At 46.6% G+C, this 27,991-nt stretch overlaps 1 protein-coding gene across 1 annotated transcript in view; it reads right to left on the reverse strand.

The window, feature by feature from the left end:
• The window catches only part of MICU1 (mitochondrial calcium uptake 1), a 145,368-nt gene extending 118,711 nt beyond the window's left edge, over positions 1 to 26,657 (reverse strand). Inside the window, exons 1-2 of the mRNA XM_054382170.1 lie at positions 26,594 to 26,657; positions 10,187 to 10,354 (exon numbers count right to left, since the gene is read on the reverse strand). Coding sequence (XP_054238145.1) covers positions 10,187 to 10,353 — 167 coding nt within the window. The 5' untranslated portion in view covers position 10,354; positions 26,594 to 26,657. The remainder of the gene's footprint in view (positions 1 to 10,186; positions 10,355 to 26,593) is intronic.
• Positions 26,658 to 27,991: the final 1,334 nt, after the last annotated feature.

Raw genomic sequence — 27,991 nt, forward strand, 5'->3', positions numbered from 1 at the left:
CTGACTTAGAATGACAACTATCAACTGCTGGGTATTCAAAGCTTATACCTAAGGGTGAGAAGAATGCCATTACCTACTAGAAAATACAAGTGAAAAACCTCACAACTTTAGTTCAGAGGAAAGGAAGCCTTGCAGAAGTAAGGGAACAGAAAAGATGGGAAAAGTTCAACATACTTTGAATGGTCCAGGCTGGAAGGGACCTCCAAAGGTCACCCAGTCCAACCTCCCCACAGTCAGCAGGGACACCCCCAGCTAGATCAGGTTGCCCAGGGCCTCATCAAGTCTCACCTTGAATGTCTCTAGAGATGGGGCCTCAACCACCTCCCTGGGCAACCTGTTCCAGTGTTCCACCTTCCTCATAGCAAAAAGCTTCTTCCTAGCATCCAATCTAAATCTGCTCTTCTCCAGCTTAAAGCCATTGCCCCTTGTCCTGTCACTGCAGGCCTTTGTAAACAGACTCTTCCCCATTCTTCTTGAAGTCCTTCAGACAGTGGCAGGCTGCTGTTAGGTCTCCTGGCCTGTTCTCCAGGCTGAACACCCCCAGCTCCCTCAGCCTGTCCTTGTAGCAGAGCCGCTCCAAGCCCCTGATCATTTTTGTGGCCCTCCTCTGGACCTGCTCCTTCAGATCCATGTCCTTCCTGTGTTGAGGGCTCCAGACCTGGACACAGTACTCCAGGTGAGGTCTCAGCAGAGCAAAGTGGCAGAATCCCCTCTCTGGATCTGCTGGCAAGGCTGCTTTGGACACGTCTTCACATAAAGTGGAAAAGTACATGGGCCACAAGATCCGTTTGGGGGGAAAACAAAATCCCTTTGGGTTTTTCCAGTTCCCATGAAACCTGGTCTTGAGCTACAAGCAGACAGCAGAGGAAGATCATGGGAGGTCAGGCAGAGTTAAATACATCACAGCTTTCAGACCACAACTGGAAGACCAGAGGTGGTCATTCCTGGCACCACTTTTTGCTCTCCAGCCTGTGGTGCATTCACACAGCTGCCAGATTTGCAGTATTTGGCTTCATGCTGCTAGGACAAAAGTCCCGATGAATGAGTCTGCAAGTCAAGGAGGGAGCAATTCCCTGCTATGTCTCTATTATTATCAATTAAAAGCTGTTCTGCTCTAGCAAGCCCTGCAGTATTCAACAGCATCATTCCCTTCCCAGTGCAGTCCCTCAGCCCTTTTGGCAGCCTGGAACAGATGGGCTGTGTCACGTTAGACAAAGCCTCCTCAACCTCACAAGCCTTTTGTTCTCTTCAGCTGGCCCCATGAGCAGCAGTAACATATGATCCCACATGTGGTCTAGACACCAAAAATAACAGCCTACAGCTTCCACCAGCAAGCCTCAGCAACAGCTAACTACAGGACAAGTTTAACAAAGTGAAAAAATAATAACCCCCCCAAGGTCAGACGAAATTCTGTTTTCAAGCCCTAATTAATAAACCTTCTGCCCATCCTTAGTTTTCTCCCTTCCTTCCTCCCCACAGATAAAAATCACAGAATTGTTTTGGCTGGAAAAGACCTCTAAGATCATCGAGTCCAGCCATCAATCTAAGACCACCATGGCCACTAAAACACGTCCCTCAGCACCACATCCCTACATCATTTAAACATCTCCAGGGATGGGGATTCAGCCAATTCCCTGGGGAGTCTGTTCTAGTGTGCTGTGAACCCTTTCAGGGAAGCAGTTTCTTCTAATATCCAACCTAAACCTCCCTTGGTGCAACTTGGTCCTATCACTTGTTCCTTGGGAGAAGAAACCAACACCCACCAGGTTCCAATATCCTTTTGGGGAGTTGTACAGAGCAAGGAAGTCTCAGAGCCTCCTTTTATCCAGACCCTAAACACCTCCAGGTCCCTCAGCTGCTGCTCACCAGACCTGTTCTCCAGACCCTTCACCAGCTCCACTGCCCTTCTCTGGATGCATTCCAGCAGTTCAATTTCCTTCCTTTAGTCAGGAGCTCAAAACTGAACACAGTACTTGATGTGTGGCCTCACCAGTGCTGAGTACAGGGGGCCAATCACTGCCCTATTCCTGCTGGCCACACTATTGCTGATCCAGGCCAGCTTGCTGTTGACCTTCTTGGCCACATGGGCACACACTGGCTCATGTTCAGCCAGCTGTCTACCAATGCCCCCAGGTCCTCCTCTGACAAGAAACTTCACAGCCACTCTGCCCCAAGGCTGGAGCATTCATGGGGTTGTTGTGACCCAAGGGCAGGAACTGGCACTTGGCTTGATCCAACCTTTGGCACTGCCCAGAAGGCATCTGGCCCACTGAACATCATAAGAAAGTGAGAGCCGTGGCAAGGCTAGACCCTGAGGAGGTGTCACTCAACGATTACAGTGGCACTTAGCCTCCAAATCAGGAACTCATCAAAAAGAAGTGGTATTCACAGTATCTGCACTTCCTCTAGTGAGCCAGGAAATTATTCCCCTTACTCCACTCCCAAACAACGTGACTTCTTGGAGAGATGTTGCTTTCCAGATAGCTGCTGGAGGACAGCCAAGGCACTCTTGGGACCAAGAGCAAGGTGAGCAGGTATTGTCAGCTACCCTGTGCCAAGGGGAGGCAGCTGGGGTGAGGTTGGCCACCAGAGGGCATCTGAATTTTTAGACAAAATATTTTAAAATGCCATTTCTAGGGACATTAAAGACCCAGGGTTCAAACAACATTTCTCTTCTTAAGTGACAAAGAATTCAATGTGTGGTCTCCACAAAGTCATAGAATTGTTTTGTTTGGAAGAGACCTTTAAGATCACCAAGTCCAACTGTTAACCCAGCACTGCCAAGTCCACCACCAAACCACATCCCTCAGACCCACAACTACACAGCTTTTAAATCCCTCCAGGGATGGGGACTCTACCACTGACCTGGGCAACCTCAATAACCCTTTTGGGGAAGAAATTGTTCCTGATGTCCAACCTGAAGTTCCCCTGGCTCGACCTGAGGTCATTTCCTCTTGTCCTATCCCTTGCTACAGACTAACTGCCTTGCAGTAAACCAAGACAATTTGGGAAGCAGTTTCTTGCATTTCCACTTTGCTTCTCTACACAAATAATTACAATTACATATTCCAGGGCAATATCTGTGCTTGAAACTTTGCAGGTCAGCTGAAGCCACTCCCTGCAGGGCACATCAGATGTTTTCCCAACTGACTCCGGTTCTGACTTGGGCACAATTCCTCAGCATTAGATTCTTCCCTTCCCCTGATGCTCCAGGGTAAAAATAACAAAAAGCCAAAAGCCACCTGAAAGGACATAGTTATCTTTGAAGTCACCACTCAGATCAGTGTATCTTCAAGCCTTACAAGAAAACCATGAGTGCAGCAATCCCAAGGATGATCTCTTGAGACTATCACTTCTCACAAAGAATTAAGAAAAACCAAAAAGGAGCAGAGCTCTCAAAAATAACCTCACATGGATAATATCTGCAAATTTTTTTTGTCTTTTCTCCATCAAGTTAAGTGATACCTGACACATCTGTAACTGGTAGAAAACAGGCATCAGCCCCCTTCACCATGATTTATGTGGTTTCCTTTGTGTTACTAGAACAAAGATTTTTTGAAGCCTCAGTTTCAGCTGGCATAAGATATTTCCAGCAATTCTGTCATTAAAAATGTATTCTAAGCAAATTAGTCTAAAGCCCCTAAGACACTGACACAAAAAAACAATGCATTCTTAAACAGAGATAGCTAAGGGCTCCTTCAGGCTTCAAAATTCCTTCTAGAAGCACTGGTGGAGAAAAGCCAAAGACAGAAAAGCAGTGAAGGTCAGCAGAGCAAGGAGGACAAAGGGTCTTTCCTCAGAGGCTCTGCCAGTAAAGCAGCTGGGCACTTGACACAAGATGGTTGAAGGAGAACAGGGTAGAGAAAGAGAAGGCTCCAAGGAGACCTTATTGTGTATCTAAAGAGGCCTACAAGAAAGCTGGTGAGGGTCTTTTTAGGGTGTCAGGTAGTGATAGGACTGGGGGGAATGGAGCAAAACTAGAAGTGGGTAGATTCAGATTGGATGTTAGGAAGAAGTTCTTCACCATGAGGGTGGTGAAACACTGGAACAAGTTGCCCAGGGAGGTGGTAGAAGTCTCATCCCTGGAGGTTTTGAAGGCCAGGTAGAGAAAAACGAAAGAGCTGAAAATGAAGGAAATGAAGAGCTGGTCAAAGAATGAGGTTACACAGCCAGGGCTGGGAGGTAGGTATCTCAAGCTTAGTTGCTTCAACCTACACACAGGAACCTACATACAGGGGCAAAAGTCAAGAGAGCATGGAATAAGGTCAAGGAGCTGCAGCAAAATTATTAGGTACTGTGTTAAGACACAAACACCTTGGTGGCACAGGACCTTATTAAGCATCTTCCAGACCAACACATTCTTATTCTTACCCCTAATATATTTGCAGAAGGATAAGAAATTAAGCACAACTCAATACTTCCAATCAGGTAAGACTCTGCTTACAGAGGTCCTTCTGTGCTCCTTGAAGGTACATCTACCCCCTTATTTCACTGAACACCAGGCTGATGGGCTGACCAGCTTCAGCACTGACATGCCAATTCAAGTACTGTCAAATGCCCACTACCCACAGACTCAGCCAGGAAGGTTTGTCACATGAATCCCATATCTGTGGCCACTTAATAGAGCTGCACACAGGTATCTGGAACTACAAATAGAGAGTATGTTTTACATGACTACCAGCAACAGAATATTTTTTATAAACCTTGAGCTCACTGCAACCTGCAAGGTTCAGTACTTCTCATCTATTAATGCCTCATTTAGATTAGCCAATGTCTGCACCAAGATTTATTCCAATTAATTAATTCAGTTCATTATACCAGTGCCCAGATACTTAATAGCTTCTGTTGCTGACTGGAAAGCCTCAGAGTTTAAGGTATTGCTTTGAAGGAGTAAACTTCATTAGTCTTCCAAGCTCAGTTATTTGCATTGCTCTGGTATTCTTCATCACAGCAGAACAGAGCAGCATCAGCTAACTCCTGCCAAGTGATTATTTAGATGAGATCTATTCCACCAAAAGCAGGCTGCAGGAGCTCTAGGAAGCCAGCAAAGGCAACAAGACCAACACTCATCTGGATCTGCAGCACACAGATATAAAGCAAAGATCCCATCAACCCACCTCCCATCTCAGGAGGACACAAAGTAAGTCTTACCTACCTTGTGTCATACAACCCCGGTGGTTTCTATTTGCATCTTTTCAGTCCTTGACTTGTCTGCCTTTGTCTCGGCTTCTTTACCCCACACCATTGACTTCTGATGCTGCTCAAAGCACATGGCAGAGCATCAGTCTGAAACAGGCTGGTTTCAGGCTGCTCATAACAGAACCCACCTGAGAAATCCTGTCCTTCTTCATGCTAAGTAGTGGAAAGGGTAAGTTCCCATACAGGCACCACCAGATAAATCCTTCTTAGAAATGTTCACCATCATCAGAACCATGAGAAACAGGCTCTGAAATAGAAACCTTAGGTTTGGGTTGTTTTTTTTTTTTTTAAGTACAATCATAGACTGGCCTGGGTTGGAAAGGACCTTTTAAAGCTCATCAAGTCCAACCCTCCTGCAGTCAGCAGTGACATCTGCAACTAGAGCAAATCGCTCACAGCCCCAGATGACCTGACCTGGAATGGTTCCAGGAATGAGGCTTCTACCACCTCTCTGGGCAACCTGGACCAGTGTCTCACCACCCTTAGTGTGAAAAATGTCTTCCTTGCATCTAGTCTAAATCTTCCCTCTTTCAGTTCAAAACCCTCACCCCAAGTACAGATGAAAGAGGCAGTGCTTCTCCCCACATGGCAGTGCAGGAGATTTGGGCCATCTGCACAGGACTTCAAGTAGGTGACAGAAAGAACTACAAGGCAGATGTTCTTTTCCTTTTATTGCTGCTCTTCCTCTAACACTGCCTCACTGTCTACTTACCTAGCCCAACCAGCAAAAGATATTCAACTGCTTCTTCATCCAGCCTATTACATTTTTAATGTCTTAACCGTAAGGAAAAATAATCAGAAGAAATCAAAAAGAGGGAGAAGTCCCTCATCTTACAACCTCCCCAGAAGCCTGCAGGAGAGCATCCCTTACTGCAATCCCTATTCAAAGGGCAATGAAGAGCCTCAGCAGGTCAAGAGAGGTGATTCTGCCCCTTTACTCTGCTCTTGTGACACCACACCTCAAATACTGCAACCAGTTCTGGTGTCCCCATCATAAGAAGGATATAGATCTGGCAGAGGGAGTCCAGAGAAGAGCCACAAAGATGATCCAAGGGCTGGAGTACCTCTGCTATGAGGATAGGCTGAGGGAGTTAAGATTGTTCAGCCTAGAGAGGAGAGGACTCTGGGAAGACCTTACAGCTATCTCTCAATAACTGAAGGGAGCCTACAGGAAGGCTGGAAAGGGACTTTTCCTAAGGATGTCTAGTGATAGAACAGAAGGGAATGGTTTTAAGCTGAGGGAGAGTAGGTTTAAATTGGATCTTGGGAAGAAGTTCATCAGTATGAGGGTGGGGGGACTCTGGATTGAGTTGACCAGGAAGGCTGTTAACGCCCCCTCCCTGGGGGTATTCAAGGTTAAGCTGGACAAGGCCTTGAGCAACCAAGTCTAGTTGAGAGGCATCCCTCTCAACCAGAGGCAGAGGTTGGAGTGGATGATCTCTAAGGCCTCTTCCAACCTAAGCCATTCTGTGACTCTATGATTACAGATTGTTCAAGGTTAAGCAGCAATGAGGCAGGCACACATTCCTCCTCAGAGCCATCTCTGCCATCCTAGGGACAGTAACTCTGTGATGCCAAGAGAGCCACGCTTAGGACCTGCTGGAGCCCTCAGAGACTCAATTGCAGCACAGGAGAGTTCCACAAGACAACAAAGGGCCTCCTGTTTCCCTAAGTGAAGGTAAACAAGCCTCACAGGTCATCCCTACCACAGACCAACTGCACCAACAGCACTGGTTATGCCAAGGACCTTCCTCACCTGTTCCCCATTTAAGTACCAATGCAACATTTAGTACATCAGAATCGTTTACTACTAAGTGTAAATACTCAGAGGCATAAATACTCTGTAGCCTGTAAAATTACATGTTCAGTGACACTTTGCTTACTCCATCCCTGTGGCCTGGCTGCATCTTTTACATATTTACTTCTTAGAACTGATTCATTGCATTTACTCTTACTTACTGTAGTAACTCAGGATGTAACTACCTGAATAACCCAGGGTGTCGTTACAACCATCTGCATTCACCTACGCCTCAACTCTAGAGCAAGTGTGACCAGCAGGACAGGAGAGGTGTTGTGCCCCTCTACTCTGCTATCAGGAGAGCCCAACTGCAGCACTGTGTCCAGTTCTGATGTCCCTAGCACAAGAGGGACATGGAGCTGCTGGAGTGGGTCCAGAGGAGGCTACGAAGGTGATCAGAGAGCTGGAGAACCTCCCCTGTGGGGACAGGCTGAGACAGTTGGGGCTGTTCAGCCTAAAAAAGGCTCCAGGGAAACCTTCTAGCAGCCTTTCAGTGCCTGAAGGAGGCTACAATAAAGCTGGACAGGAACTGTTTACAGGGGCTTATAGTGACAGGATGAGAGGGAATGGATTGAAGCTTGAGGAGGGCAGATTTAGACTGGAGATGAGGAAGAAATTCTTTACAGCAAGGGTGGTAAGACACTGGAACAGGTTGCCCAGGGAGGACATGGATGCCCCCTCCCTGGAGGTTGCCCCCAAGGGCAGGTTGGATGAGGCAACCTGGGCTAGTGGAAGGTATCCCTGCCCATGGCAAGGGGGTTGGAATGAGATGATCTTTAAGGCCCCCTCCAGCCCAAACCATTCTGTGATTCTATGAATCTACTAATCACCCAATTTATATGCGGTGAAAGATAAAGGAGAGGAAGGATGAGGAACTGCACATTTATTTAAGCACAATATTAAAATGCCTAATGCAGTCTCTTTAAAACTCTTCAAGTGTCAGTATGAAGCATTTTTCTACTCCAAGCATAAGTTTTGTTCCTCCTCCTGTATGCCAAATAATTAAATTAATATTTTAAGCCTGGATGTGCTTCTCTTTTACAGTTATCAGCATCAAGGATTTATTTCATGGCTCATACAGAAAAGGAATACTTCCGAATCTCTTTAGTGCTTCACATATTTGTAAATGACAATGAAGGCAGAGCAAGGAAAAAAACACAAAACCAAAACAACACATAAGTCAGCTTCTCCAGATTGCTAATAACTGGGGAGATCACAGACCAAAATACTCCAAAGAAGCTGCCCCTCCTTCCCCTTGATCAGATTTCTATCAGCACTCTCAACTGAGCAAGGTCAAGGCTGGCCACAGCACCCAGGGACTCCAGGGAATGGCCAAGTACTCCAGGAGCCAAAAATCCCTCCCTGAAATCACTCCTGACCTAGCATTCCACCTATCATTAGCAGCTCTCTGCTGCTGCAGGAAGCACCTTCCTCCTACTACCAGTCAAAGCTAAGGACTGACAGTGTGGCTGGTTTTAAAAGCAGGGGTGAACCTGCTGCAGGAGGTAGATAGTAACTCAGTGGGTTTGGAACAGCTTTACATAGGACATGATGTCCTGCACACTTTACAATCATGCTTGAAGTATTTTAAGTGCAAAAAGCCCTGCTCACTTCCCTGCCTGAAAAGAGGTCTTGTCCTGGCCATCCCTGCAGAGGTTTCAGGTCCTGTGGAGAAAGCAGCACTACACAGTGCAGGCTATTAGTAAAATGCAGTAGAAGACGACACTGTGCTGGATCATGGAGTTCTTCTTCAGCCTGAGCAACTCCTAGCAGATTTCAAGGTTTGACAGCTCCAGGAACCGCCAGAACAATTATCATCATCTGCCTCCCATTGCATTACAACTACAGCCCTCTACTACAACCCAGGTGAGCAGAGAGGCAGCAATAAATCACTTAAATATTGGGACAAAAATCACAGAATCGCAGCATGGTGGGAGTTGGAAGGGACCTCTGGGGATCATCTAGTCCTTTCCCCCTGCAAAAGCAGGGTCATCCACAGCAGGTTGCTTAGGACTGCGTCCAGGTGAGTTTTGAATTTCTCCAGAGAATGAAACAGGATACCAGCAAAGACTTCATTTTCAGACTCTCATTTCAGCCACAAGTTTGAGTGACATTGCTAGTACCATGCTGCTCCCACACTTCAAGGCCAGAGAAGGGAATCCTCAATTTATTTCCAAGATGGCATAGGCCATGGGTTCAGTGGGGGTGACCTCAGGCAAGCACAAACATTCCCCTTCTCCTCAGAGTTATGGGAATGAGCTTCAAGCCTCACAGACGATGAGTAAGTGTGCTCAGACTGTGGTCCTTAAAAACCTCCTAAGCCCTGTACTCAGCTATCTCACCACCAAAAGATGGACCATCCCCTTCTCTCCTGATATGTTTTATATAAGAAGCAGCCAGCAGAACACAAAAAAAACCAGAGCAGCATCTCCTGGCCAAGTGTCCTGTCACTAGCAGCTCTCCCAGAAGCTGAAAGCATGATGTTTACACCCAGCTTGGTCAAAACAACTGATTTCTCTTTACACAACACCACATACCCACACAGAATCACTATGCAGGGAGAAGGCAGGCAGCAAATCTCACCAAGAGCAAACAGCCCATGTGAGGACAGTAACAGAGGAAAACTCTTCAGCACTGAGCTTTGTTGCATCTAATGCCTCACAGCAGCAAAGAAGCTCTACAGGGAGCCACCAAGAGCCACCCCTTCCAGGACAAACAATAACAGAAACCCAGCATAGTCTGGGTTGGAACGGACCTTCTGGAGATCATCCAGTCCAATCCCTGCTGCTAAACTAGGGGCACCCATGACAGCTTGCCCAGGATCACAATGTCCAGGTGGCTTTGGAATCTCTCCAGAGGAGACTCCACAACTTCTCTGGGCAGTCTGCTCCAGGGTTCCAGCACCCTCACACCAAACAAGTTTCTCTTCCTGTTCAGGTGGAACCTTTTGGGCTCCAATGTGTGCCCATTACCACTTGCCCTCTCACCATGGCTCACTGACAAGAGTCTGACTCCATCCTCTAGCTCTCCACACTTTAACCCCTGCTGAGCATTGAGAAGATTCCCTCCAAGGCTGTTCTATTCCCAGGATAAACAGTCCATAGTACCTGCCTGTGCTTTCCACAGGGCAGAAGCAGTCTGACGGCTCAGGCACAAAAACACCATCACACTCCCCCCAATATACATTACCTCTGCCACAGGAACCTGGCACTCGCTGTCGCTGCAGTGGTCCCCAGGAAAGCTGCTGCCACCGCGAGCCGGCGCCCAGCCCTGGGGTGCTGCTGCGCTGTGTCGTGGTAGCGCCGAGCAACGGCCGACAGCCCTGCTGCCACCGGCAGCAACCCAAGGCGAAGCATCCTGGGGAGCAAGAACTGCAGGTCAGCAAAGCAACAGAGAGAGGCTGACAGAGAGCCACCAGGATCATAGGATGTTAGGGGGTGGAAGGGATCTTAAAAGATCGAGTCCAACCCCTCTGCCAGAGCAGGACCATAGAATCCAGCACAGGTCACACAGGAACACATCCAGATGGGTCTGGAAAGTCTCCAGAGAAGGAGACTCCACAACCTCTCTGGGCAGCCTGTTCCAGTGCTCTGTGAGCCTCACAGTGAAGAAGTTCCTCCTCATGTTGAGGTGGAACCTCCTGTGCTGCAGTTTCTATCCATTGCCCCTTGTCCTACCATAGGGTCCAATGGAGAACAGCCTGTCCCCTCCCTCTTGACACCCAGCCCTCAGATATTTATAGATATTTATTAAATCCTCTCTGTGTCTTCTCTTCTCCAGGGCTCCCAGTCTCTCTTCATAGGGGATTTGAGCATCTCCCCTACAAAGAGAGACTGAGAGACTTGGGGCTATTCAGTCTTGAGAAGACTGAGAGCGGATCTGATCAATGTCTATCAATATCTGAGGGGTGGGTGTCAAATGGAGGGGGCCAAGCCCTTTTTGGGTGGTGTGCAGTAATAAGACAAGGAACAATGGACACAAACTTTAACATAGAAGGTTCCACCTCAACATGAGGAAAAAGTTCTTTCCAGTGAGGGTGACAGAGCACTGGAAACTACAAGTGTTACCCAGTGGCATACACCTGGCTGACACCTCACTGCCATCTCCCAGCTGCTCTTAAACCATTTCTCAAATTCCTCCTCTGCCTTTTCCTCAGCACACTTCATAAACAAGAATTATTTGAGCTCTCCTGCTCTCATGCCAAGGCAGAGTAGGCCAAGACGCAGGAAGATGGAATGAATCATAGAGTGATAGGGGGTGGAAGGGACCTCTGGAGCTCATCTAGTGAAGCCTTACTGCCAGAGCAGGATCACCTAGAACAGGTTGCAAAACACAGCATCCAGGCAGGTTTTGAATGACTCCAGAGATGGAGACTCCACCACTTCTCTGGGAAGCCTGCTCCAGTGCTCCACCACCCTCCATGTAAAGAAGTTCCTCCTCATGTTTAGATGGAACTTCCTGTGTTCAATTTTGTGCCCATTACCTGTTGTCCCATCAAAGAGGCAACCCTTGGTCTTAGAGGCAGCTACACCAAATAAAAACTATTTGGCCAGAGGGAAAGAGATAGATGGATTTTAAAAGGTAAATGAAAACAAACAAGAAGCAAACATACTGAGGAAAACCCAGCCCAGACATTTTAGACTTCCCCAAGAAATCCCTACTGTTCTTAAATCACTTTTTTAGGTAGCCTGGAGCAAAACATTTATATTGAACTTAAAATAGAAGGAAAGTTTCAAAGTTTCATAAAATCCAATCCATACCCCAGTACACACATACACACACATATACCCCCAGGACAGAGAGAAAGGGGAAACCAGAGCTACAAATGTACATATTATTAGAGAGGAGAAACATGAACTGCAGAGATGTCATCTCATCACACACACCAGACAGAGAGAACAAAGCTGGGTTTGCCAGCTCACAAGACGGAAGGGGAAGGGTAAATGTTCCTTTTGCTGCATCTTCCAGTGAAATAAAGGTTTTCTAACTGATGCAAGCTCAATTTTCCAGTTGTGAGGTCAGCCTGATTGGGAACAGAATGGTAGAAGGATCACAGAATCATTAAGGTTGGAAAAGACTTTTAAGATTGAGTCCAACCATAACCCAACTACCATGACCACTAATCTATATCCTGAAGGGCCATGCCCACATGTTTCTTAAACCCTTCCAGGGACAGTGACTCCACCACCTCCCTGGGCAGCTTGTTCCAATGCCTGACCACTCTTGAAGGAAAGAAGTTTTTCCTGCTATTTAACCTAAATCTTCCCTGGCACAAAATAAATACATTTCCTCTAATCCTATCCCTAGCTTCTTGGGAGAAGAGACCAACACCAGCCTCACTCCAACCTCCTCTCAGGCAGTAGTAGAGCAATAACATCTCCCTTTAGCCTTCTCTTCTCCAGACTAAACAACCCCAGCTCCCTCACCTGCTCCTCATAGGATGCCCTCCAAATCCCAAGGCCTGCAAAAACACTAGAAGTGAGAATAGGGAAGCAGTAGCACCATTTTCCCTTTAATCCCCCATTCTTGCTGTTGTATTCAAATGCTCCCAGCCAGTGCATAACCAGAGAAGACACAAATGAAGTGACAGCTCTTGGTTCCTATTTGCTTTTGCAACACAAGCTGCCATCGTGCCGCAGCATTTACTCCCAACAATGGGAACCTTGGGACCATTTTGTGCAAAGACATCTCCCACGTGGGCTGTGTTTATCTAATTTCAGCTGTAAAGGGTGGAAGAGATGACTGCCTTTTCCCACCCATTGCAGCAACATGCAGCTCAGGATTTCAGCATGTGAACTGGTGGAGTGAACTTTGGGAGGGGAAAGAGAGAAAGAGAGACTTAAAACGCACATAATTTTGAGCACCCAGAGCTCAACATCTTGTAAGGCCAAGAGGTGGTGGAGATGCATCTGAAGATGTCACAGCAGAATCAAGAAATATGGGATGAAGGAAAGGAAAGCAAAAATAATGAAAAAACTATCAGCAAATGATTTATGGCTTATTTTTTTTAATCAGCTATAAAGCTTTTGACATCAGGACAAGGGAGGTGGGATGGAGGTGGCAGGCCAGGACAATGCCACCGGTCTGTCCCTCACTCCAAACTCCACTGCTCCCAACCAGTGCATTGGAGTATCATCCATTTTATACATCAACCCTCAAGTCTGCAGCCAGCATTACCATTTTATTTATTCCTTTGGAAATAAAGAGGATCAGAATTCAAGTTCTAATGGAATAGAACCAAGCACCAACTTTTATTCTCCAGTCCCCTCTGCCTCTGAACAATGGAAGATTTTGTTATGAAAAACACAGCTCTTATTTCACATGTAAAATGATTTCCATCCTACACGAGGCTGATGTTCCCATTTCACCTCCAGGGATGAATTTCTGTTCCACATGCAGAGAAAAATCTGCAAGTGTTATTTTTCCCCCAAGTAGCTGATGTTGCCCTTCCCTGGGTTTCCCAGTCCTGATTACAGCTTTATATGCCTAAGACATCAGGGATCAGGGAAGTGTTGCCAGGATCATTTAATCAATCAAAATGAAAATCAAGCCCCACAGTGCTCACTTGTAAGCTTGAAGGGATTTTTACAACACTGCAGATTGTTGGCTTTAGTGCTGCAGAATGTTTGCTCTGTTTGAGCCCTAAGAAACACTAAATTGTCTGCTTTGTCCAAGTAATCCCCATTTTAGATGGTGATGGGACATCCACTCAGGCAATGCTCACTTAGTAGCAATTACCTGAGAGTACTGAAAGCCAGGTAGTTCCCATAATAACTCTAAAATAAAGAGAGTACCCTTACCTCAGAAAAAAAACCAAACCATTTAGGAAGGTGCATTTTTTATGCTTTCCATCTGCAGTTTTACAATCTCTCATAATTTGATTATGTTTTTTTAATCAAAAGCACCATCATACTGGGTGTGCTTTGTTAACAGCTGCAGGCATTTAAAGCAAGATCACTTGAAAAAGTTGCTGCTCATGTTTAAAAAGACTAAAAAAATAAGCATCTGGCCCTGAGCACCAAGCAAGCCAACCTCATGAAGTTCAACAAGGCCAAGTGCAAGGTCCTACACCTGGGTAAAGGCAATCCCAAGCACAGATCCAGGCTGGGTGAGGAGTGGCTGGAGAGCAGTCTGGAGGAGAAGGACTTGGGGGTGTCAGTTGATGACAATCTCACCAGGAGCCAGCAATGGTCACTGGCAGCCCAGCAGGCAGCTGTGTGCTGGGCTGCATCCGAAGCACTGAGAGCAGCAGGACAGGGAGGGGATTCTGCCCCTCTGCTCCTGTGAGATCACACCTAGAGAACTGAGTCTAGTTCTGGTGTCCCCAGGCATAAAAGAGACATGGAGCTGCTGGAACAGGTCCAGAGACGACAAAATTTATCAGAGGGCTGGAAACCCTCCTCTATGGGAACAGGCTGAGGGAGTCAGGGCTGTTCTGTCTGGAGAAGAGAAGACTCTAGGGAGAGTTTATAGCAGCCTACAAGAAAGCTGGAGAGGGACTTTTTACAAGGGCTTGTTGTGATAGGATGAGGGGGAATGGACTGAAGCTTGAGGAGGATGAGGATGGCATAAATAAAGGAACCTTAATGGATTTCACCCCCTGTAAATCGTTACACTCAGTGAGCCACATTAATGGTGAGCTGATTGCAGAACACCAACACAGGTGCTCAGTGCAGTCTTGGACTGAGTTTTCCAACGTGGTATGAAGTGCAGTTGTGTGGCTTTAGCTGCAGCTGCATTCAGAGCAGGAGGAAGGTTAACACTGAATCCTGGCTGGTTGAGGGATGCCACAGATCATCCCAAGGGGTGGAAGAGCCATGGCTGGGTGTAGCTGCAGAGCTGGGAAGTGTGTGTTTTCAGGGCTGAGGATTTTAGGAGGAGGTATGAAACCCTTCCTGTAACCTGGGCTGCATCAAAAGCAGTGTGACCAGCAGGATGAGGGAGGGGATTCTCCTCTCCTACTCTGCTCTTGTGAGTTCCCAGATAGAGCACTGAGGCCAGTTCTGGTGTCCCAGTGTAAGAAGAACATGGAACTGTTGGAGTGGGTCCAGAGGAGGGCCACAAAGATGATCAGAGGGCTGGAGAACCTCCCCTGTGGGGACAGGCTGAGAGAGAGAAGGCTCCAGGAAGACCTTACAGCAGCCTTCCAGTACCTGAAGGGAGCCTACAGGAGAGCCAGGAAGGGACTTCATACCAGGGCTTGTAGAGATAGGATGAGGGGAAATGGCTTTCAGCTGGAAGAGGGCAGATTCAGACTGGAGATTAGGAAGAAATTCTTTCCAGTGAGGGTGCTGAGACACTGGAAGAGGGTGCAGATGCCCCCTCCCTGGAGGTGTCCGAGGCCAGGTTGGATGAGGCCCTGAGCAACCTGGTCTAGTGGAAGGTGTCCCTGCCCATGGCAGAGGGGTTGGAACTAGATGATCTTTAAGGTCCCTTCCAACTTCAACCATTCAGTGAATGTATGAATGAAAAGCTGCAGCAGGATAAGGAATACAACTGAGAAAGTATAAACCCACCAAGCACCAATGTGATTAAAGCTTACACTACGAGACAAGCTCAATTCCTGCACAACTCAATGCTCCAAACGATTATGATTTTTTAATAGGCTACAATAAAGTAGCTCAGAGAAAGAAACCAAACACTTAACTCCAAAATACTGACAGTAAGGAACAAACACTGAAGTTATCATAATGTTCTAGCATTTATGCTACAAGGAACCTGCAGGTTTGATTATTGTTTTTAAGACATAAGTAAGTCTTACCTTAAGTTCTTGCTCTACAGTTCCTTTTAGAGGATGAATTAATATCCTTGGACAAAGGAAATAGTTGGTTGGTGTTGTTTTCTTTTATTTCTATTTTTTTCCCCATATCTGCTTTTATTCATGCCCAAGACATAATCATTATTTTTTTTAAAGCAGAAGAGCCAACCAATAGACTGGAAGACTTAAAGCCTAAAGTTGGCTTTTATTGACTGTCCGCTGCACCAATAAATATGAGTTGTTCCACCAAAGCAAAACCCTCACACCCCAAAGATTCAAACTGAAAAAAAAAGCACACACACACAAAAAAAAAAAACCACACACACACAAAAAAAAACAAACCACACACACAAAAAAAAAACAACCACACACACAAAAAAAAAACAAACACACAAAAAAAAAAAAAAAACCCAAGAAGTTCCATCTCTCACCTTAAACTTCCACCAAGAGATCTGACAGCCTATCCTGGTACCTGGCTCTCTCAGATCACTTCATCATGTTTTTTTGGTGCCCTGCCTCCATGGTTGAAGCTGTGCTTCTACCCCAGCTGCTGCACTCAGGGCCCTGCTCTATGGGTACACGCAGCTGGCAGGATGGAAGATCACTAATCCTCATGGATTTGTAATTGAGTATTAAAGATGTTAGTGCCTTGGTCATCCAGGGAACCCACAAACCCATCAGTAAAGCACCGAGTGGGGATCCGATGGGCAGCATTCAAACTGAGGATACCCTGGTTGCTTTAAAAGATGAAAAGCTAAATTCTTTCAAGAGCTCTACACATTTTGGTTTACTGTTGGTATTCTGTTGCCCCAGACAACTTAGTCTGCTTCACAAGGAGATTCAGCCAGGCTCTACACTTCTCTGAAGACTTTCAAAACCTGCTTGGATGTGATCCTGGGCAACCTGTGCTTGAGTGACCCTGCTTTAGCAGGGGGGTTGAACTAGGTGATCTCCAGAGGGCCTTTCCAATCCCCACCATGCTGAGATTCTCCTCCTTATGTCCAGAGCACCAGCAGCCCCACTCTGGATTTTAATAGGTGCACGTAAGAACCACCAGACCCCCAACTCTCTTGCATCCTTTATCAGATACCAAAAGAACAAAAAGGCTTGCTCCTAATTTTCCAGAACCCTAGCTAGTTGATGGTTTCAAGACTGAAAGCTCTAAGCAGCCCAGCACCAGTTTGCACTTGGGTACTCCACAGCACTGAACTTTGCTTTGTAGTCCTTTTGGGCACCCCAGAACAGCCTGGATTTTGAAGATGAAGTACACTTTTTTGATGCTGAAGCTGCCCTTGGTGACACAAGCATGTGAGTGGGAGAACAGTAAGTGAATATGCTGATAGGGGGTTAATTTTTCATCAGAGAATGGTTCACAGGAACCTTTTAGTTGAATAATTTTACTAGACTGTGGTAAGCTTGCATGAGAGTGGAGAAAGTCAGCTGTAGACTTAAATATTGTTATGCAGTAAGAACTAAAATATTAAAAAAAAAAAAAAAATCTGCATTTACAAAGCATTTGCTTCAGCCTAAAGACTTCTGCAGGGCCTGGCTGAGATAGAGTCACTAAGAACTGAAAGAGCTTTCTGGAGCTGTTATGCTTATCAAAAAGCAAAGTCTGATATTGCCAGAGTGCACCAAGGCATCCTGATCCAGCAGCCCCTGTAGGAAAATTCCTCACCCACTTCCATCTCAAACCCTGACTGTCAGTTGTACCTCACCCCTGTTCAGCAAAGCCAGCAGGTGATGAAGCAGAGAACCAGCAGTAGAGGAGCACAGGTCTCAGCTCCCAGCTCTCCTGTCTCCGTCTTCTCAGAAAGATTATTGGGAAGTGGGGAAGAAAACACTACAATGGGGGGGGAAACTACAAGGAAAAGTCAAGACAGAAAGGAAAGGGCAAAGCTATTGGGAAAGCAGTTTCACCATCAATGCTAATACAGAGTGACTTAATCTGATACAGAAACCAGGGAGAACAAAACCTCCTAGCTCCAAACATGCCTCCACCAAAATGAGCAATTTTTTCTCCCTGCAGTTCTCTACACTTTCCATTTACAAACTGGTACCACCAAGAGAGATTTGTACAAGAGTCATTCATACAAGGGGGTGGATTCCAGCTACTGAGGCTCACAGATCCACTCCTTCCCCCATCCCCAAGAGAGACTGAACCTCTCCTGCTCTTTTTTCCTTCCTGCAATTCCCATTTCCCACCTTACCCAGTGCAATCTTCAGATAAAGGATTACTCACATTACTGAAGTTATTAGCTTACTATGATGCATAAATCAGTTTTGAGAATGAAAATGCTATCTAGCAGCAAAAGTAATTTCTTCTCAAGTAATCAAGAGTGGGGCAATATTTGGTCACATTAATTTCACTAGAGAGGGGAACCACATTTGTTTCAGAGCACTGCTCAAATTGATGGAGACTCCAGAAAGCATCAATCCATCACATGCTGACAGGTCTTTAGCAGAAACCTGCTGAAAGCCATAGCCAGGCTATTTCTTTTTAAATGTAATTCATAGATTCATAGAATGGGTTGGGTTGGAAGGGACCTTAAAGATCATCTAGTTCCGACCTCCCTGCCACAGGCAGAGGGGCCTCACAGTAGACCAGGTTGTTCCAGGGCTCAATCCAACCTGGCCTTGAACACCTCCAGGGAGGGGGCATCCACAACCTCCCTGGGCAATTTCTTCCAGTGTTTCACCACTCTCACTGGAAAGAATTTCTTCCTAATCTCCAGTCTGAATCTGCCCTCTTCCAGCTGAAAGCCATTTCCCCTCATCCTATCACTACAAGCCCTGGTATGAAGTCCCTTCCTGGCTTTCCTGTAGGCTCCCTTCAGGTACTGGAAGGCTGCTGTAAGGTCTTCCTGGAGCCTTCTCTCTCTCAGCCTGTCCCCACAGGGGAGGTTCTCCAGCCCTCTGATCATCTTTGTGGCCCTCCTCTGGACCCACTCCAACAGTTCCATGTTCTTCTTACACTGGGACACCAGAACTGGCCTCAGTGCTCTATCTGGGGACTCACAAGAGCAGAGTAGGAGAGGAGAATCCCCTCCCTCATCCTGCTGGTCACACTGCTTTTGATGCAGCCCAGGTTACAGGAAGGGTTTCACACCTCCTCCTAAAATCCTCAGCCCTGAAAACACACACTTCCCAGCTCTGCAGCTACACCCAGCCATGGCTCTTCCACCCCTTGGGATGATCTGTGGCATCCCTCAACCAGCCAGGATTCAGTGTTAACCTTCCTCCTGCTCTGAATGCAGCTGCAGCTAAAGCCACACAACTGCACTTCATACCACGATGGAAAACTCAGTCCAAGACTGCACTGAGCACCTGTGTTGGTGTTCTGCAATCAGCTCACCATTAATGTGGCTCACTGAGTGTAACGATTTACAGGGGGTGAAATCCATTAAGGTTCCTTTATTTATGCCATCCTCACCTCACCAGTTGCTTTACTCTGCCAAATTGACCATTTAGCATCACAAGACACAAAGTGGAAATAAAACAGCAAAACCATGGCTGGCTCGCAGGAATCCAACTTGTTAAATTACCACTTGTACACACAGGTGTAGAAGTAATTGAGCCTTCAGGTTCATGCATGCATCCTTACTATTAGCTGTTGTGAACTCAAGGAAAATGCAGGTTTCTTTGTTAACATCACTTGTTCTAATCCCTCCCCTATTTTTAAGCTCTGCATCTGGGCTTTGAAGCTGCATGAAAACATTCTGCTAGGAACTGCAGATCATCTTGAAACAGCAAGTGCTCTACAGAAGAAAGCAGAGAATGTGAAGGGTTGGAAGGGACCTCCAAAGATCATCTAGTCCAACCCACTGCCAAGCAGGGTCACCTAGGGCAGGTCACACATGAACACATTCAGGTGAGTTATGAGTATCTTCAGAGAAGGAGACTCCACAACCTCTCTGGGCAGCCTGTTCCAGTGCTCTGTCACTCACAGTGAAGTTTTTCCCTCATGTTGAGGTGGAACCTTTGTGCTCCAGCTTGCGCCCATTGTTCCTTGTCCTATCACTGGGCACCACTGAAAAGAGCTTGGCACCTTCACCTTGACACCCACCCCTCAGATATTTATAGCCATTGGTAAGATTCCCTCCCAGCCCTCTCCTTTCAAGGCTAAACAGCCACAGGTGTCTCAGCCTTTCTTAAAATCCCACAACCATCCTAGTGGTTCTCTGTTGGACTCACTCCAGCAGATCCCTGTCTCTACTGGGGAGCACAAAACTGGACACAGTATTGCAGGTGTGGTCACACCAGGGTAGAGTAGAGGGGGAAGAGAACTTCCCTAAGACCTGCTGGACACACCTTTCTTAATGTACCCCAGGACCACCTCTTCTCAGTTGCTGCTGAAGCTCTGCCCTAGACTCAAGCAAATCGGCTAGAGAAGAGTCACAAACCTCAAACACTGCTGCAGAGCTTGGATTAAAACCTGAAAATTAAAACCCTAATTAAGACTGAACATAAATGAACTGATCTTCAGTGCTAAGCAGCAAAGACAATGCACACAAGACTTTTGATTTAGGTTTCAGGAAGCATTATTAGTAATTACAACTGGATTATCGGTGAAGTTGTAGATCAGCAGTAGCTTGGCCTTTTCCTGAAAGGGAGAGAGAAGTCTTCACTCACTGAGATAGGCCTTTGAATGTTTAGTGTACTTACTTTGGTGACAACTGCAATGGCAGAAGAAACATCACTTGGCAAGCTCAAGCCTAACCTGCACTGAGTAGCTGAAGGACTTCTGACTGGATGCAGCCACCACAGACTGCAGCTTTTGACAAACAAGTGAAAAATGAGAGTATCCAAACAAAGTAAACAGGCTACACCTGGGGCACCAGCACTGTAAACAGCACCTTTAGCCAGCATAAACTATTGGCTTACTCCTTCAGACAGTCCCCAGCAATGCAGGGGACTAGAATCTCCCTTGAGGGAACAGCCTTCAAGCTGTGACTGTAATTTTCCCCTTTCCCATTCTGTCACCTACCCCAGCCACGGTCACGTGCTCCTTTAAAAAAAAAAAAAAATGTTTCTCCTACCCAAAGGATCAAATTTTGATGGCACTTATCCAAAGAAATTTTAAATTAAAACCTTACTAAAAAAAAAAAAAAGAAAATAAAAGTTGCAGTGTCTGTGTCTCATCTACCAGATGGCAATTCCCTGGGGAATTCAGGAGAAGAGTTCCCCCCCAAAAAACGAAAAGCAAGTCTGAGCTGCTGCAGTTGCCTTTCCAGCAACACATTATTGGATTAGCTTGAACTTCAGAGAGAAAGAAAGAAAGAACATGGATAAGCCTGGCTAGTGCCTTGTGCTTTTAGGACATGACCTGAGGAGCTCACTTGCAGCATGAAAAAGCTGGCAACAAACACTTGGCTCCATCCAAGGTGGCCAGGCAGATAGCAAATGTCTGCTCACGTGCTGATCTGGAGCAAACCACCCAGGAAGCAGAGAAGCAGATGAGTCCCAGTGCCTGACCCCTGCCATCCACACCCAATCCTCATGCCAATCACATCCTGGGCTGCATTAAGAGAAGCATAGCCAGCAGGTCGAGGAAAGTGATTCTCCCTCTCTGCTCTGCTCTGGTGAGACCCCACCTGCAGTACTGCATCCAGTTCTGGAGCCCCCAGTACAAGAAGGATTTGGAGGTGCTGGAACATGTCCAGAGAAGGGCCATGAGGATGATCAGAGGGCTGGAGATCCTCTCCTATGAGAACAGACTGAGAGAACTGGGGCTGTTCAGTCTGGAGAAGGCAAGGCTCCCAGGAGACCTTCTTGTGGCCTTCCAGTATCTGAAGGGGGCTCCAAGAAAGCTGGGGAGGGACTTTTTAGGATGTCAGTTAATGATAGGACATGGGGGAATGGAGAAAACCAGAAGTAGGGAGATTGAGATTGGATGTTAGGAAGAAGTTTTACACCATGAGGGTGATGAGACACTGGAACAGGTTGCTCAGGGAGGTGGTGGAAGCCTCATCCCTGGAGACTTTTAAGGCCAGGCTGGATGTGGCTGTGAGCAACCTGCTGTAGTGTGAGGTGTCCCTGCCCATGGCAGGGAGGTTGGAACTAGATGATCCTTGAGGTCCCTTCCGACCCTAACAATTCTATGATTCAGTTCTATGATCTACCACCATCCTCCCTCCTTGCAGCCAGGAAACCAAAAAGATCCATCAAGCAGATAGTGGAGTTTTACTTTGCAGTCCATCAAAACTTCAGCCAAGAGAAAGATAGGGACTACACTAAAGGAAACAGCAGGAAACTAAAGGAAACCTTCAGAGGACAGGATAAAAATCATTCTTACAAGACCACAAGAAGAGGTGTTAAAACAAAAAGCCTCTTCACATCAGTGCTGGAGCTAGGAGAGTCCAACAGTCAGCACACAGAGCATCTAGTGGAGGGACAATCCTCCTGCACTCTTTAACATTGACATAAGGCAGCCTCCTCTATCTCTCAAGGCAAAAATGTCAGAGATGGAAAGTTTGCATTAAACTAAAGCAAACACAGATGTTACAGTGGTGTTAGATAACACAACTAGTCTCTGCTATGAGGAAAGGCTGAGGGGAGCTGGGGTTGTTCAGCCTAGAGAACAGAAGACTTGCTTTCCAATACCTCAAGGGAACCTGCAGGAAGGCCTGAGAGGGACTTTTCATAAGGGTGTCTAGAGGACAAGGGGGAATGGTTTTAAGCTGAGGGAGAGTAGGTTTAGACTGGATCTTAGGAAGAAGTTCTTCAGTACAAGGGTGATGTGACACTGGAATAGGTTGCCCAGAGCACTTGTGGATCCCTCCTCCCTGGGGGTGTTTAAAGCCAGACTGGATGAGGCCTTGGGCAACCAAGTCTGGTTGAGAGACATCCCTGCCATGGCAGGGGGTTGTGGAATAGATGACCTCTGAGGTCCTTTCCAACCTCAGCCATTCTATGATTCTGTACAGACACTGGGTCTGGCTGTGACAGTGTCTCAGGTCAGCTTTGCACCACAGACTGACACACTGCAAATTCGGAAGCCTCACATTCATTCACAGGTCTCGTGTTTCAAGCACTGCTCTCTGCTGTGTTGCTTGTCTCAAACCATGACCTTCTTTCTTGTTGTCTATGTGAGGATCTAGGGTTTCAATTCTAAGAGATATAAACTCTAATAGTTAGAGAAAAATCTCAAAGAGATCCTGAAGACTTAGGAAAACACATCCCAGGTATGTAAAAACAATCTGCAAACCATTACTGGAAGGCACTGATTTGCTCTGTGGAGAGTAAAGGAAGGGTGAAAAGCTGGCACAGCCTGCAGGGACAGAAAGCAAATCCTGTAACAAGTCAAAGGCTGTTTATGCAAAGCATTTAAGGCTGTTCTAAACCAGCAGAAGCAGCTGGCCTGCCTTCAGCTGCACATTCCTACCCTGCACCAGCCCCAACAGAAAATTCCCAGTTACAGGATCAGCACTTCAGTTTGTTCTACCTTTTCCTACCCCACATCCACTGTAGTGCCATCCCAGACAAGAGGGCCAGAGAATCACAGAATGCTCTAGGTCAGAAGAGACCTTTTACAGATCATCCATTCCAATCCCACTGCAGTCAGCAGGGACATCTGCAACTACAGCAGGTTGCTCAGAGCCCCAGACTACCTGACCTGGAATAGTTCCAGGGATGGGGCTTCTACCACCTCTCTGGGCAACCTGAGGGCCACCCTCAGTGTAAAAGATTTTTCCTTCTCTCCAGTCTAAATTTCCTCTTTTTTAGTGTAAAGCCATCACCCCTTGTCCTGTCACAACAGGCCTTACAACAGGATCTCCTCACATGGTTGCCCTGCCAGCTCCAAGCCATGGTGAGACTGCCATGGAAAATTGCACTGGATGGAGATTAAATTCAAAATGCATGAAAGGAAACTTTGTGGCAGGTTTCTTTAAGGGAAAGAACACAGTCACTGCACTCACAAACAAGATAGAAGACAAAGATAACCCAGAATTTACCAGCCAAGGACTTTTCAGATAATGCTACAGAAGCTGCAGTAAAACAAAGGATGATCTAAGCAGTCAAGCTGACTATTTTTTTCTGGTTTATTGTACCTTAAATCTTTCATTGAGGGACAAGCCTGCCAAATACTTCTGGATGATATGTGCTCAGGCAGAGAGAGTGCATTTCAACTCAGATTTTAGTGGGAGTCCTTGCATTTCTTACTAAAAGCATCAAATATATCACCCAACGGAGGTATAACCATCACTAAGAGGCAGCAATGTAACCTGCAACACACCTCTTTTAAAACCATTCTGTTTAAAACAAAGAAGTAATAATATTCTTCTGAAGGCACACAATGCTGGCTACAACACTCAAAAGACCTTGGGACAGGCAGAGGGAGCTGGGGGTGTTCAGCCTGGAGAAGAGAAGGCTCTGGGGAGACCTACCAGCAGCTTCCCAGTACCTGAAGGGGGCTACAAGAAGGCTGCAGAGGGACTGTTTACAAAGGCCTGGAGGGATAGGACAAGGGGCAATGGTTTGAAATCAGAGAACAGGAGATTTAGATTGGATGTTAGCACGAAGTTCGCACCATAAGGGTGGGGGAACAGTGCAACAGGTTGCCCATGGAGGTAGCTGAGGCCCCATCCCTGGGGATATTCAAGGTCAGGCTCAACAAGGCTGTGAGCAACCTGATCTAGTGGAGGCATTGGACTAGATAACCTTTGGAGGTCCCTACCAACCCAAACCATTCTATGATTCTATGAACTATTTCCTACTGAATTATCCCAAACAGCATCATCCCCACTCTAAGTCACACCTACAGCAACATACTTTTCCACTGAAGTCCCAGCAACATCCCAGCAGGAACACACAGCATCTGGAAAATTAACAGCTAAGGTGTTTTTTTATTGTTGTACAAAGGCATCCTGAGCCCTACTGCATTAACATGTGTTAAAATTCTGTGCACCAGCAAGGTCACTGAAAACTTGGTATGAATCAGAGATGGTTTGGGGTGGGAAGGACCTTGAAGGACAGAGAACTGCTTGAAAGAGTCCAGCACAGAGTCATAAAGATGCTGAAGGGAGTGGAACATGTCCCTGCTGAGGAAAGGCTGAGGGAGATGGGGCTCTTTAGCCTGGAGAAGAGGAGCCTGAGGGGTGACCTCATTCATGTTGATTAAGATATGAAGGGTGAGTGTCAGGAAGATGGAGTCAAGGCTCTGCTCAGTGATGTCCAATGATAGGACAAGAGGCAACGGGTGCAAGCTGGAGCATAGGAGGCTCCATGTGAACACAAGGAAAAATTTTCACTGTGAAGGGCACTCTGAAAGCACTGAAACAGGTTGCTCAGAGAAGTTGTGGAGTCTCCTTCTCTGGAGACATTCAAAACCTGCCTGGATGTGTTCCTATGTGACCTACTCTGGGTGATCTTGCTCTGGCAGGGAGATTGCACTGGATGATCTTTGGATGTCCCTACTCTGGGTGATCTTGCTCTGGCAGGGAGATTGCACTGGATGATCTTTGGATGTCCCTTTCAACCCACAACATTCTGTGATTAAAGAGCATCTAGTTCAAACCACCACCCTGCCCTGTCAATTCCAGGAGGAATGTGACCCTAGCAAGAGGGACAGCCTGCAACATGCTTTTGTAATAAACCTAACCTGATTGCTACGGAACTTAATATGCTCAAAACCCACAAAAATGGTTGTTTCCACATTCTAGATCTACATCTATCTGATGACTTCCTCAAACAACACCTGAAAAGTGTAATGCTCATGGGATACTGCTTCAAAGCCCCTCTGAGACTTCAAAGGATTCACATCTTTCATTTCATCCTGCCTGCAGAAAACTGTGCAGTCTCTCCTCTGTAAATACTACCACAGCTTACCCAGGAACCTGACTTCTCAGCCCAAGAGGCACAGCAGAAACCTATACACAAAGACTAAGAAAACACAGGGAGCTCCAGAGAGCCCTCAGCAGGGAGACATTAATGATCTAAGCAAGGCACACCATTCTTTTCTCCTCCAGAGCATGAAGTTCTAACTTCTTCAGTTGAGGAAGGATAACAAAACTCACAAAAGTTTCCCCAGAAAAATGGATCCTTTGGAGAACAAGCTGACTCCATGAGTAATTACATGAGCTTAAGATCCACTGCTGAGTATGCACATCATACACTAACATAACACCAAGTGACAGAAAATTTAAGAGGATGGTTATAAAGCACAGGACCCTCCATGCCCTTTTCTAGCAGCAACTCTATTGGCTAAAGTAGCTGCTGCTTGAAACTGGTGGTCACCACAGCCTCCTCCAGAGTCCCAGAGAAGCAGGCTACGATCATCCCAGTACACATTTCACTCACACCCCTAAGCTAAGAAATGCTTTGATGCTCCAGACAGACAAGCACACACAGTTTAAGTACCTTCAATTAGTTTTAGTTGTCTGGCTGGGGTTTTATTTCAAGATCTTTCCCTATGTACAAAGGCGTTTCTTACTACGTGCATAGAAATATGTAAGTTGCATTGAGGGGTTCTGGAGAGTTTTTAACAGTATTTTGTGGAAGTGGTACAATTGAGGTTGGGTTGACAGGAAGATGAGACAAGAGACTTCCTCCACAGCTCACTCCCCCTCCCAAACCACACCATGCTGCCTAAAGCTTCCCAATGGAAAAAGCAGCACAACTTTTCCACAGTGAAAAAAGGCAACCTGTTTTCCTACAGTTGAAGGGAAAAAAAGAAAAAGTCCTGGGTGAATGCTTCACAACAAGAGTAATTCCAAATAGGACAGATTTAGGGTTAAATATCAGCCAGGTGTTTAGTTCAGCAATGTTAAGAGTATCTAAGAGCAAGGCCAGAGCATACTGTGAGTGCACACCCCAGCAGGCAGCAATTCCATCCTCACCTGTAGCACAAGCGTGGCTGCTCTCAGCTTGGGGGTCAAGTGGTCAGGAAGAACACAGGGAATTATTCTTTAGAGATGGCAGGGCTATGCTCTAAGAACAAGAGGGAGAAAAAAAAAAAAGACAATAAAGATTATAACTATTTGATGCCAGCAAGGTCCTGCACATAATTTCCCTCCTAGCAGCCATTAATGCTCACAAATATCGACCAGTCATAGAATCATGGAATCGTTAGGCTTGGAAAGAATCTCAAGGATCATCCAGTTCCAACCCCCCTGCCATGGGCAAGGACACCTCACACTACAGCAGGTTGCTCACAGCCACATCCAGCCTGGCTGTAAAAACCTCCAGGGATGAAGCTTCCACCACCTCCCTGGGCAACCTGTTCCAGTGTCTCACCACCCTCAAGGTGTAAAACTTCTTCTTAACATCCAATCTGAATCTACCCATTTCTATTTTTGTTCTGTTCCCCCCAGTCCTATCACTACCTGACATCCTAAAAACTCCCTCCCCAGCTTTCTTGTAGGCCCCCTTCAGATACTGGAAAGCCACAAGAAGGTCTCCTCAGAGCCTTCTCCTCTCCAATCCTCATACCTCAGATTGCCAACCAAATAAAGCCAGGAGGGGAACAACGGCCATGCAGCTGATGAAAAAGGAAAAAGCCAGCCAGGCTTTTGCTTTCACTGAACTTGAACGTGGGTTTCCAGAGGAGAAAGCCTGAAAGACTCTTGTCCTGTTTGACCACCCCTCATCAGCAAAGCCCACTGAACACATTCAGACTGATTGTCCTTCCCAAGCAGCTCATTAAACTGAAGGCAAACACTGTACACATAAATCATGGCATGATAAAGATCAGGCCTTTCTATACTCTTAGCAGTTTATTAACCCAAATTCACCCTGAAGGGTTTTCCAAAGACAAACTGCATGTCAAAACACCGTTTGGCCTTTCGGGGTGAAGTTAGAACTCTTTAACGAACAGCTATTAAAAAAAATTGCTTTGACATTAGCTATAAACATAGAGCAATAATTCAGACAGCCCGGGCAAAGCCGAGAGCGAGCCCCTGAAGCACCAATAAAACTCAAGCAGAACCGGGGAGCGCAGACTCAACTCCTGACGCTGCCCTAGAGCTCCCCAAAACACTCCTGGCCGCCCCTGCTTGGCTGAGGGGATCCTCCCTTCCCTCACAGCTCTCCCAGCAGAGAAAGGCGGGAGGCGCAGACCCTACCCTTTATTTCATAGGGAAGGAACGGCAGGATCACAACAGAACGCCGTAAGGCAGCACCCCGAGCCCTGTGAGAGCCCGAAAGCCAGGTCTCCCCCAGCAGTAGCCCCCCCTTGAGCCCTGGGCCTGGGCAGCCCCTTCGCTCAGTCAGGTTCACGGTGAGCCGCCGCCTACCTT

This window comes from Indicator indicator, chromosome 7 (genome assembly GCF_027791375.1).
Source record: "Indicator indicator isolate 239-I01 chromosome 7, UM_Iind_1.1, whole genome shotgun sequence".
NCBI classification, from domain to species: domain Eukaryota; kingdom Metazoa; phylum Chordata; class Aves; order Piciformes; family Indicatoridae; genus Indicator; species Indicator indicator.